The 13,919-nt window shown below is 36.8% G+C and overlaps 1 protein-coding gene and 1 non-coding gene across 2 annotated transcripts in view; one reads left to right on the top strand and one right to left on the bottom strand.

Annotated features, from left to right (window-relative positions):
• Positions 1-13,919, bottom strand: part of LOC127214583 (melanoma inhibitory activity protein 2-like) — a 108,874-nt gene that overhangs the window by 81,285 nt on the left and 13,670 nt on the right. Inside the window, 5 exon segments of the mRNA XM_051174945.1 lie at positions 1,415-1,550; positions 5,583-5,673; positions 6,427-6,473; positions 6,614-6,692; positions 7,293-7,403. Coding sequence (XP_051030902.1) covers positions 1,415-1,550; positions 5,583-5,673; positions 6,427-6,473; positions 6,614-6,692; positions 7,293-7,403 — 464 coding nt within the window.
• On the top strand, positions 4,241-4,369 carry LOC127214585 (small nucleolar RNA SNORA61). The gene has a single exon (XR_007833868.1). It is a non-coding gene; the product is annotated as a small nucleolar RNA SNORA61 (small nucleolar RNA).

Below are 13,919 nucleotides of genomic sequence, written 5' to 3'. Positions count from 1 at the left end.
GTTTTAGCTATCCTGATTTTATTTCTTTTTCTGTATAAAGTTGATTATTATCTTTTCAAGGATATTGAAGAATTGATTGAGCACAAATATTGATTGGAAACCCACTATTTTCCTTTCAGTTTAGACACTGGGAATATAAATAAAAGTACCATACTTCTTACAGAGTTTAAATTAATGTGAAGCGGAGGACATGATGTTTAGAGAACAAAACAAGATGTGACGAGAAATAACGGAACAAAATAAGAGATATTGGTTTAGTTAGGGTACCGAGAAAGCCTTCTTTAAGATGACAGCGGGACCCCACATCTGAATGAAACAAAGATTCAAAAATGCAAGCACATAGAACACCACATAGTGAAAAAAATAAAAAGAAGGAAAGAAAAAGCTTGAAAGATGAAAGACCTTAACATACAGATGTGCTGGGCACACCAAAAATGAAGAAAGCCAATGGAAATAGATAGCAACAAAGAAAAGAGACATAGAATAGTCTATAGCTTCTCACAAGGTGGGTATGGTAAACTTGGTTCTGAGAATCTTGTTTTAAGTCTGTTTAAAACATTTGAGGGGGGTGCAGTAAAGACTGTGACAGTATGCACAATTTATGTTTTAGGAGTTATTCTGAGTTTACAGAGAAAAGACAGTGTAGGAAGATATAAAGACATTCATAGGGCTACTGTAATGAACCAACTACTGCTAATGATGGCTTTAACCAGAGTATTGGTAGATGATAAAAAGCCATCAGATTAAAGGTTAAGAAATTTGACAGAATTTGATGATAAGACAAACAAATATGGGACACAAAAGGGGCACTGAAGGATGACTAGCCGCTGCCCTGTTCACAAATACAATGATACTGCCATTTAGTAACTACAACAAAGAATATTAAGCAAGACTAACTTGCGCAGAAGAAAGGAGTCAGTTTTATATACAATAGGAAGTTCCATCCAAAGACACCGCTCAGATTCCTGGACCCTGTATGTCAGCATGAGTTTAAGGCAATAATCTGATAAATGTTACCAGATACTGAGAAAGGTAGCTTGGGAATTCCAACATATTTACATTTTGTTCATGAAGAAAATCGTCCAAGACAAAATAACATTCTTAAAAATGAATGATGTAGCCAGGTGATGTAGGGCACTCCTTTAAAACTAGCAGTCAGGAAGCAAAGGCAGGTGGATCTCTCTTAGTTCAAGGCCAGCCTGGTCTACAGAGTGAGTTCCAGGATAGGCTGCAAAGCTACACAGACAAATCCTGTCTTGAAAACACAAACACCAAATTAAAAAAAAAAGAAACAACATGAATGATTCTATGTAATTGATAACATCCAATAATCAATGTGTAAAGCCTCTAATACATAACATGCATTTAAAGACATTTCACTTGCCATTCACTGGAGTTACCAAACACCTCTCACCTGTGAAGCATCCTTTCATTGTCTTGGTACAGCTCCCTCATCACTGTGATTTTCCTTTGAAGCTGTTTCTCGATTTCAAGTTGTGTATTACCTGACTGCAAAGACACTTGTTCAGACTTGAGACTTCGCATATGCTCTAGACAAAGGTACAAAATCATAAAGAAACTAAAGGAATTAAAGAAATTCTTCAGTTCTTAATAAAGAAATTAAAGGAATTTCATACAATTAAAAACATATTAAAAATATTAAGGATACACAAAGTTGGTCAGATCACTGTGACTTCAAAACCCACCTACTTTATAAAGATACACAGAGAAGCCTGTCTTGAAAACAAAAATCCTTAATCACATGCCTAGTGTTTTTTAAAATGTATATGGAATCACTCAGACAATATACAATTAAAAATATGTCTTAAATTTTTAGTGGCTAGAGATGGTAAGGGGAGTGTTTGTTTTTCCAAAGGTCCTGAGTTCAGATCTCAGAAACTACATGGTGGCTCCCACAATCTGTAATGGGGTCTGGTGCCCTCATCTGGCTTGCAGGTGTGCATCCAGTCAGAACATTGTATACATAATAAATAAATAAATCTTAAAGAAAAAAAGATAATTGACAAGATTGGACATGCCCAGGGACATACAGCTATAGACAATTACTATACACAACAGTTCAGTTACTAGTACCATAATAAATCAGTCTTTTTTTTAGTCTAAATTGTTCATGTGCTGTCATTCAAACTAGCTGATAATAAGTGCTCATTTCCACTTTCCTGAGAGACCAAGACTCAAACAAAATGAAGACTGGAAAGAATAATGACTTTTACATTATTCCAACTGCTATACTACTGAATCACCCACAAAATTGGGGAGATAGCTCAGTCAGTAAGGTACTGGCTAAGCAAACATGAGGACCAAAGTTTGGGTCATGAGCACCCATATAAGACCTGTCTGAGTGCTGAAAAGGGAAAAAACAAGATCCCTAGGGCTTACTGAGCAGCACAATCCAGGTTTAATGACAGCTTTCTCAATGAATAAGGGGGAAAGCAATTGAAGGAAAGCCTGAATATCTACCTTTGTCCTCTATATACATATGAATACAGACACACACAAAATGGATTAACAATTATAAGTGATTGTGAATTCTGTATGAACTAGCACACCATTATTTTTACATATCTCACTTTTCTTTCATTATGATTAATACAACTCTACACAGCTCTAATATTAAAATGAGAACCTCAACTCTGACCTGCTCTAAGGTATCATTCCCAAAACATATGTGAACCAATCGAATACAAGAAAAAAATGCACTATACTTCAAAAGGGCAGTTTCAAAATCATAACAAGGAAAAGTTTAGTAACTATGTGCAATGGGATGTTATTATTCTAAAATGCAAGCTAAATAAACATATGGACCAAAAGAAAAGTTTGTGTCGATACAGTAATAGCAAAGGGAACATGTACAGGAAATCATGAATAGTTGACTTCTGCAAAAATTGTAAAGCTATATCAGAAAAAAAAATGCCCATCCATGCTGTCTGCCAGATCTAACAAGTCACTTATCAAGAAATCAATGGTCAATACAAGCTGTAATATAATTGAATCATACTAATGCAAAGAAGCCTTGAAAAACAACACAAATTATTTTACCATTATACACTCAAGCTCTTTTTTCTAGTGTCTTACTTTATCTCATTTTAAAACTTTTAAAACTAAGTGTTTGGGAGACGTGGAGGGCAGGGGCTCAGAGGGAAGGGGACTGGGAAAAAGTATAGCTCAATTCAAAAAACGTTGTGTGTGTGTGTGTGTGTGTGTGTGTGTGTGTGTGTGTGTGTGTGTGTGTGTGTTCACCTCCGCCTGCATGCCCAGGTGGGCAAAGGTCAGAGGACAACTAGCAGGGGTCTGTTCTCTCCTTCCACTGGAGACTGAATTCAGACCATCAGGCTCAGAAGAAGGGGCTTTTATGCACTGAACCCAGACACTATAATAGGGCACTGTACAGGCCAGGTGCAGTAATTTTAAGCCTATATAAAGCAGACATGTGAGAAGCTGAGGTAGAAATGTGAGGACTTCAAGAAGCCAGGGGTTACATAGAAACATGCATTTAAAGGAAGAACCAAAAAGGCCAGAATCTATGGGAGATGAGAGATGGTTAGAGAAAAATGCTCCCATATGTTAAAAATTAATTATTGAAAAATTTTATGATGCATTAAGGAAAGAATGTTGGGGCTGGAGACATGGCTCAGCCGTTAAGAGCAATGAAGGCTCTTCCACAGAACCTTGGCTCAATTCCAATCACCCACAGGGCAGCTCAAAACTGTCTGTAGCTCCAGTTCCAGGGGATCTGACACTCTCACACAGACATATATGTGAGCAAACTCCCAATAAAGTAAATAAATAAAAAACATTAAATAATTTTTAAAAACACCATGGAAAAAGAAAAGGTGGATTTGGAGGAACGCTCTACACACACAAGAGTTTCCAATATTATTTGGTGGGGGGGGGATTAAGACTGGCCAAGAGAAGGAGTAAACAATGGAATAACTGGGGAACTAATTGCTTGCTACACTGGTACTTCCTACTAAGATACATGTACGTTAATGTATGCCTCGATAAAGCTGCCTTGAAAACAGAGTGCCTATTCCTCTCTGTATCTTCCACACTGTTACTACTATTCTTCTCAGATAGCAGCATTTTTTTTTAATTAGACTGGTGTTTTTTCAGGTCTAATAACAATACAATTACTATAATCAGTGAGTAGGGCAATTTAATCCAATGGTTCAATCTTTTTTAAGCATTTTGCTCATTAAAAGTCTTAAAGGCCTTTGAGACCCTTTTGGTCTTTTTCTCATCAGATCTCAACCCTGGTCTTGAAGGTTATAAAGAAGATAAAGTACACTGAAGCTGGCCTCACAACGATGAAGTCTGGTATAGAGCATAGGTCCAGATTCAAATGGTTCTGGCTATCGTTTGGAAGACAGAATAAGTTAAGAATGAAAAGGAAGAAATGTGAAGTTCAGGGCAGCCGTGGCAATGGTTGACTACATATTGACGTTTCTTGTATTCATTGAGAGGATTATTTTGTTGATGTTGATTTCTGGTATGTTTATATTCAGCTGTGTAATCAGTGAAGGGGCTTTGCCTGTGATCATAGGTGTAGAGTTAGAAACAGGCAGGGAAAGCATCAGGTAGGTAAAAATGAAGCTCTACAAGCAGAAGCTTTTGTCTTATGTTGCATCATTTAAGCAAGTGTAACAGGATCAATAAAGCCTGTTTTGAAAAGAAAATATAGATGAGGAGAAATAAAAAAAAAAAAACAGATGCCTGTGGTTCCATTCTGAGTTAACCAGCACAGACATTTGAATATGTCCATCCATTCTTTTCAGATATAAAAATATGAATTTATTTCATTAACACAGTGAGATGTGATATACCTTTTACAGCACAAACACAACTGGCAAAAACTATTTTTCAATGTGAACAAAATCAGCAAACTTTTTTAATGCTTTCCATAAAAAATATATTTTTACAGGTGTAAAGCCACTCTTGTGTATGCTAATAAATTATATGAATATATTAAAATAGTAGACATTACAAGCTCAAGTCCTGAAGATCACTTTCTCAATTTTAAAAAATGTAAGGAAAAAATTAAATTTAAAACTTTTTAACATCTAAAACTATATCCAACATTGTACTCCTTGTGGTGGCTTGAGTGAAAATGTCACCCTAGGCTCAGAGGATGTGACACTATTAGGAAATATTGCTTTGTTGGAGGAAGTTGTCACTGAGGGTGAGCTTTGAGGTTTCAGATGCTCAAGACTGACCCAGTGGCACTCTTCCTGCTGCCTGCAGATCTAGATATAGAACTCCTGGATCTTTCCCCAGCACCATGTCTGCCTGTGTGATCTTCTGCAGTGCAATTACTATGGAATACTACTTTATGGTATACTTATAATTTGCAGGCACTAGAACTCTGAACTATAAGCCAGATCCAATGAACGTCTTCCTTATAAGAGTTGCCATGGTCAAGGTGTCTCTACATAGCAATAGAAACCCTAACAAAGATGCACCATACTCCACATTCTTACATACTTTTAATAATTTACCACTGACAGTAAAACTCAGAAGTAATTCATTCTCTTTAAGGAGACATGCTCATCAAAAACCCTTACCTGTAAGATCATCATTTGTTGCATCTATTTCAGATAACTGAGTATAAATTTGGTTTCTGTCTCCTTCTAGGGTTTTTAACGAAGCACTTAACTTCAAAGAAGGAAAAGAAGAAGAAAAGCAATTATCAATTACACAAAAGAAACACACATCCCCAATATACCCCATACTACTGTTCTGCAGTTATTTTCCCTGTGATGATGTTATCATGGACAACATAAAGACATCAGTGCAGCTGCCAAAGCAGCCTTCACCCTATACAATCAGGACTTTTTACACAGATTAACTAAGAACTGACAGAGGGAATAAACCAGAAGAAAACACAGCTATTATTTATTTCTCAAAAGAGTATATAGAACCATTGGAACCAGAAGAAAAGAATGCACATGGGGAATGATTAAATAAAACAATAATATTCTGAAGATATCTTTAATGGAAGAAATGAGTGTACAATTTGAACATTTCTAAATACTATAATTATAAAAATTTCTAAAGTTGATATAAAAAAAGAAATTGATAAGGAAATCCTAGGGGCTGGAGAGATAGTACACTGGCTGCTCTTCCAGTGGACCTGAATTTAAGTCTCTACACGCACATGGCAGCTCACGACTGTCTGTAGCTCCAGTTCCAGGGAATCTCAAACCCTCATAAAAACAAGCATACTGCCAAACCACCAATGCACAGAAAATTAATACATCAAAAGAAAAAGAACATTCTAATCATTTATCATATAACCTTATACAAAAATTAAAGCAATCTTTAAATTAGTTACTAAGGACACACAGATTTCATGTCTGCTGTAGGTCCTGCTCCTTCTCATCTAGATTTTTACATACTAATACAAACCTCAGTAGCATATATTAGCTTCCTCAAAGCTCCCTTAGGCTGATTACCTACAGTGAAAAATAAAACCATACTTAGTGAACACATCCAAATGAATACATTACTTCTTTATCTAGTCTTGCAACCCCTCTTCTGGCCAAAATTAAATAATTTGAGGCTGAGCTTACTTGCTCTTGACTCTAATTCCAACATTTCACAGCTAAGACAAGGGGATTCCCATGAGTATAAGGCCAGCCTGGACTCCAAGGTGAATTCCAGGCCAGCTTGACCTACAGCAAGATGTTGTCTCAGTAAAAAGAGTAATTAAAATAAAATAATAATTTATATAAGGTAGAGTGATCTACACTCAGGAAGATAGACAGTGTACTACAGAGACCCAACAAGAACTGAATATTTACCTAAACAGTGTCCATGGACTTAACTATGCTTAGATTCTTATGGCATTACAGCATCCAGGTTAATTAGTCAACCGTGGCTTCAACACTAAAATTATTAATGAACCATGGCTCCAAGTTAAGTACTATTAAACATAAATAGAATTTATGTTTCTTCTATTATAAAATAAAAATGAAAAATACAAATATTTTATATTACTATACCTTACTATAGTTCCCCTTTTGTTATGGAACTTAAGAGCTGTGTTGTTATAATGGAGAAATATAGGCTATAGAGAAGAACAAAAGAGAAGAAGTCTACAACTCTGAAGAGGTAAAGAAAGATTTACACAAAAGACTAGATAAATAAGGTGGAAAGGGAGTGTGGTATTTCATGAAGATAGACAAAATGTGCCAAGTCTAAGTATATGAGGAGCTCGATACACATGTGGAATGAAGAGGAAACAAGGAGTCAGTCGCCACAAGTCAGTGCACGTTATTCTCTAAGTCATTGTTCACTTCTACATCCAGATTACCATCATCAGTTACATCTTCCCCAAGCACAGAATTCCAGTCTTTCATCCTTAGCAGGCTCTCCATCAGAGACTGGATATTGAGTAAAAAGAGAAAACAAAAAGAGAAGGTAATGACTCATGATAATAGCTTTACAATTTAGAATTTAACTCATCTGAAATTCAATCCTGAGCCAATGAGATGGCTCGGCAGGTAAAAGCATCTGCCACTTAGACTGATAATCTGAGTTTAATCCCCAGAACCCACATGGTAGGAAAATTGCCTCCCAAAATTTGTCTTCTGAACTCCATACCCACATCATGGAATGCACATACCTGACACATACATACACAAGTAAATTTTTAAATATTATAATTTTTTAAATCAATCCCCATAAATAAATCCTTTTGTACCCTAAGTATCTGTCTGCAATTGAGATATGTAAACAGTTGGTTTTATCTTCTAACTCCACATTTAGGGACTATTAATCCTGAAAAACTAACTTGCTGAACATGGTACATCTTTTACCCCACCACTCAGAAGGAATAGGCAGGCAGATCTATGTGAGATGGGAGCCAGCCTGATATAATAAAGTGAGTTCTGGTAAGAAAAAACTACCTCTTGAAACACTGTATGCAAAAATAAATATTATGGATATTATGGTAGGGAGGGATGGAGGAAGGGGAGGTAGTGAGGGAAGGAAGGAATGAAGGAAGGATGAAGAGAAAAAGGAAAAGAAAGAAGAGAAAACAAAATCAAATACAGTGTTTTATAATGGTTCATTCTTGTTAACTACAAAGCAATAAAATATTTTCTTTTGTGTGTATCATACACACATGAGTATGCAGGTGCACATACAGCTGCAAGAGCATGAGGCAAGAAGATGCAAGTGTCTTCTTCCATCATACTCTACCTTACTGCCTGGAGACAGGACCTCTCATGGAATAAGAACTCCACTATCTCAAAAGCATGGCTGCTCAACAGGCTCTAATCTCCACTGTCTCTGTCCCCTGTGCGGGGCTCTCAGGCATGTGCAGCCATGCTCTTCTTATGTGGGTGCTTAGAATTCAAACTCAAGACCTTATGTTTGCAGACCAAGTGCACTAACCCACTAAACCATCTCCCCACTCCCTAAAATATTTTCTTTTAACATTCTTTATATTTTTTACTAATTTACAGTTGGACTGGAGAGATAGCTGAGCAGTTTGGGACTTGTTACTCTACTAAAGCATCTAAGCTCTTTTCCCAGCACCCACATCAGATGGGTAACTTGTAACTCCAGCTCCAGGACATCCAGTGGTCTCTTCTGGCCTCTGTGGGAAGCATGCAGTGGCCAATAACATGTGGAGTGGGATAAATGTTGTGTGGTGTTTCATCTATCTCCGAGACATACAAAAGCTGTAAAAAAGATTCATACAAATCTATGAAAAGTTCATAGACATCTTGGGCACTGCACACAAATGCACATTCCTATACATGGGCACATACAAATACACACCAACTAAAAAATTAACATCTCTGGCTGGAGAGATGGCTCAGCTGTTAAGAGCAGATATTATCTTGACAAAGGCCCAAATTCAATCTCACTACCCATATCTAGCATTTCTCAACTCCCTGTAACCTCAGCTGCAGGGACTACAAACTTTCTGGTTTCTGAGGGCCAAAAAACTCACATGATTATACCCACAAAAAATTAAACTACAGATTCTTGATTTATACAAGGAAGTAACTAGCTGGAGAGTCCAACTGAGACAAACAAAGACACGTTGTAAAATATTTTGAAGGAGTACTGGAAGACCATCAACTGATTTTTCTGCTGCTGTTGATATTTCTTTTTTTTTTTTTTTTTTTTTTTTTTTTTTTTTTTGTGAAATCCGCCTATATGTTCCTGCCACCGGCAAGATCCTTGACCACTAAAGCAGGGCCTCTGCTAAAGAAAGAGGCCTCAGCTGGAGAGTCCCAGTTTCCAGTGAGATCAGACTATCATGCAGAAACTTCCCAAGTTTCAGCTCAGCCTCTGTCCTCCTCCCCCAGCCATTGACTAGAGCCATTGGCTAGTGGCATCTTCTACATTATCCTCAGCCCTGACCCCATCCCTGGGTCCCTGTCTGTGGAGAGACTTCCTATAGAGCTTGGACTACCCAGAGATATAGATATTGACTCACTGACCACAAAATCCCACTGGGGAAGTATCATAGAGAGAGGGGGAGACCCCATCAACACCTACTGGAAGAAGCTATGAGAAGACGGCAATAGAAGAAAACACCTAACAACAGAAAGACAAGCATGAAACCACCAGAATCTAGGGAATCTACAACAACTAGAATGGAACACAACAACAAAGCAGAGGAAGCAGAAGGGAACGACTTAAAAATTTCTGTCATAAAAATGATAGAGGCCCTCAAAGAAGATGTGAGAAAAATCCCTTAAGGAAATGGAGGAAAAAAACAAACAAAAAGTGGAAGAAATGAACAAATTCCTTAAGGAAAGCAAAGAAAGTACTGAAAGACGCCAAAAAAAAAAAAAAAAAAAAAAAAAATTGAGCAGGTGAATGAAATGGTTCAAGACCGAAAACTAAAATAGAGAAAATAAAGGCAACACAAACTGAAGGAATGCTAGAAATAGAAAAACTGGGCAAAAAATCGGGAACTACAGGCACAAGCATAACCAATAGAATTGAAGAGATCGAAGAGAGAATCTCAGGTACAGAAGATAAACTAGAAGAAATAGATTCATCGACCAATGAAAATCATAAATCCAACAAATCCTTAACAAAAAACATACAGGAAATGTTGGACACGGTGAAAAGACCAAACCTAAGAATAATAGGCATAGAGTAAGGTGAGGAAGCACAGCTCAAGATGGTGAAAGCATATTCAACAAAATCATCGAGGACAACTTTCCAAATTTGAAGAAGGACATGCCCATGAAAGTACAAGAAGCATACCGAACCCCAAATAGGCTGGACCAAAGAAAAAAGACCCCTCCATATATAATAATCAAAACACCTAGCATAAAGAATAAAGAATATTAAGCGAAGTGAAGGAAAAAGGACAGGTAACATATAAAGGCAGACCTATCAAAAATACACCTGACTTCTCCATGGAAACCCTCAAGGCCAGAAGATCCTGGATAGATGTTCTTTAATATTAAGAGAACACGAATGCCAGTCTTGGCTACTATATCCAGCAAAACTCTCAATCACTATAGATGGAGAAAACAAGATATGTAATGACAAAACGAGATTTTCCCAAAACTTGTCTATAAATCCAGCCGTACAGAAATTATTGGAAGGTAAACTCCAACCCAAGGAAGGTAACTACGCCCGCAAAAATGTAGACAACAGATAATCCAACTACACCAGAAACCAAGGGTAAAGAAGAACTAATATATTCAAAATACCACTGCCAACAACAAACCTAAATCAAGCAAGCATCAACAATCAATGGTCCTTACTCACTCTCAACATTAATGTCCTTAACGCACCAATAAAAAGACACAGGCTAACAGAATTGATACGAAGACAGAATCCATCCTTCTGCTGCATACAAGAAACACATCTAAGATTCAAAGATAGACATTACCTCAGGGTAAAGGGTTGGGAAAAGATATTTCAATCAAATGGAACCAAGAAGCAAGCAAGCATAGCTATCCTAATATCTAACAAGTTAGACTTCAAACCAAAATTAATCAAACAAGATGAAGACGGTCATTTCATATTCATCGTAGGGGAAATCCATCAACACAAAGTCTCAGTTCTGAACATCTATGCCCATAATACAAAGGCACCAACATTTGAAAAAGAAACGCTACTAAAACTCAAAGTTCATATAACACCTCACACACTTTTAGTGGGAGACTTCAATATACCACTCTCAACACTAGACAGGACCACCAATCAGAAACTCAACACAGAAACAAAAGAACTAACAGAAGTTATGTCTCAACTGGGATTAACAGACATCTATAAAACATTCCATCCAAAGAAAAAAGAATATACTTTCTTCTCTGCTCCACATAGAACCTTCTCTAAAATCAACCACATACTAGGTGACATAACAAACCTCAACAGATACAAGAGAATAGGAATAGTCCCCTGTATCTTATCAGACCACCATGCTTTAAAATTGGAATTCAACAACAACACAAATAGCAGAAAACCTGCAAACTCAAGGAAACTGAACAATGTGCAATTGTACCACTCCTAGGTCAAAGAGGAAATAAACAAAAAAATTAAGGACTTTCTGATATTCAACGAGAATGAGGACACAACATACCCAAACTTATGGGCCACCTTGAAAGCATTGCTACGAGGGATGTTCATTGCACTAAATGCCCATATGAAGAAAACAGAGGATAGTCACATAAGAGAATTAACAGCGCAACTGTAAGCCTTAGAACAGAGAGAAGTGAACTCACCCGTAGAAGTAGATGCCAGGAAATAATCAACTTGATGGCTGAAATCAACAAAATAGAAACCAGGAAAACAATACAAAAAAAAAAAAAAAATCAATGCAACGAAGAGTTGGTTTTCTGAGAAAATCAACAAGATAGACAAACCTTTATCCAAATTAACTAAAAAGCAGAGAGAGAATATGCAAATTAACAAAATCAGAAACGAAAAGTGGAATATAACAACAGAGGAAATGCAGACAATTTTCAGGTCATACTTTGAAAATCTGCATTCCACAAAAATTGAAATTCAAAGGAAATGGTCAAATTTCTGGATAATTATAACTTACCAAAATTAAATTAAGAACAGAAAAACAACTTAAATAGACCTAAAACCTGCAAAGAAATAGAAGCAGTCATCGAAAGCCTTCCAACCAAAAAAAGTCCAGAGCCAGATGGATTCAGTGCAGAATTCTACCAAACACTAAAGGAAGAACTAATACCACTACTCCTCAAACTATTCCACAAAATAGAAACAGAAGGTTCATTGCCAAACTCTGTTTATGAGGCCACAATAACCTTGGTACCCAAGCCTCACAAAGACACAACTAAGAAAGAAAACTACAGACCAATATCCCTGATGAACATCAATGCAAAAATACTCAATAAAATACTGGCAAACTGAATTCAAGAATACATCAGAGAAATCATACTCCGTGACCAAGTAGGCTTCATCCCTGGAATGCAGGATGGTTTATCATACAAAAATCTATCAAGGTGATCCACCATATAAACAAACAGAAAAAGAAAAACCATATGATTAACTCCCTAGATGCTGAAAACTCTTTCTACAAAATTCAACACCCTTTCATTATAAAGGTCTTGGAGAGGTCAGGGATAATAGGAACATACCTAAACATAAGAACCATATACAGCAAACCAACTGCCAACATCAAACTGAATGGAGAGAAACTTAAGCCAATTCCTATAAAATCAAGAAAAAGACAAAGCTGCCCTCTCTTCAATATCGTACTAGATGTTCTAGCTAATGCTACAAGACAACAAAAGCAGATCAACGGGATCCAATTTGAAAAGGAAGAACTCAAACTGTCTCAATTTGCAGATGATATGATAGTTTATATAAGCAACCCAATACACTCTACCAGGGAACTCCTACAGCTGATAAACACCTTCAGAAAATTAGCAGTATACAAGATAAACTCAAAAGAATAACAATAGCCCTACTTTTTTTCAGACGACAAAGAGACAGAGAAAGAAATTGAGAAGCATCACCCTTTACAATAGCCACAAGCAACATAAAGAATCTTGGTGTAATGCTTACCAAACAAATAAAAGACCTATATAACAAGAACATTGTGGCTCTACAGAAAGAAATTAAGAAAGACACCAGAAAATTGAAAGATCTCCCATGCTCTTGAACAGGTGGGATAAACATAGTAAAAATGGCAATCTTACCAAAAGCAATCTACAGATTCAATGCAATCCCCATTTATATCCCCCCACAATTCTTCACTGACCTTGAAATGATAATAATCAAATTTATATGGAAAAACAAAAGACCCAGGATAGCCAAAACAACCATACACAATATAAGAACATCAGGAGGCATCATCATTCCTGATTTTTAACTCTACTACAGAGCTATAGTTCTGAAAACAGCCTGGTATTGGCATAAAAATAGGCAGATCAATGGAATGGAATTGAAAATCCTGATATTAACCCACACACCTAATGAACACCTGATTTTCGTCAAAACAGCTAAAAGTTTACAATGGGGTGCAGACAGCATTTTCAACAAATGGTGCTGGCACAATTGGATGAGGGTGTGTAGAAGACTGCAGATAGAACCATGTCTGTCACAAAACTCAAGCCCAAATTGACCAAAGACCTCAATACAGCCACACTGAACCTCTTAGAAGAGAAAGTAGGAGGTATCCTTGAACATAACTCCATTGGCACAGACCCTGAGAAAAACAATTAATAAGGGACCTCTTCAAACTCAGAAGCTTATGTAAGGCAAAGGACACAGTGGACAAGACCAAATGGCTGCCCACAGAATGGGAAAAGATTTTTCACCAATCCTGTATCCAACAAAGGGCAAATTTTAGAACTCAAGAAACTAGTCAACATAACACCAAATAACCCTATTAAAAAATGGGTTACAGAATGAAGAAAGAATTCTCAACAGAGGAAATC

Source organism: Phodopus roborovskii, unplaced genomic scaffold (genome assembly GCF_943737965.1).
Source record: "Phodopus roborovskii unplaced genomic scaffold, PHOROB, whole genome shotgun sequence".
NCBI classification, from domain to species: domain Eukaryota; kingdom Metazoa; phylum Chordata; class Mammalia; order Rodentia; family Cricetidae; genus Phodopus; species Phodopus roborovskii.
This window is presented reverse-complemented; position numbering and strand designations above follow the sequence as displayed.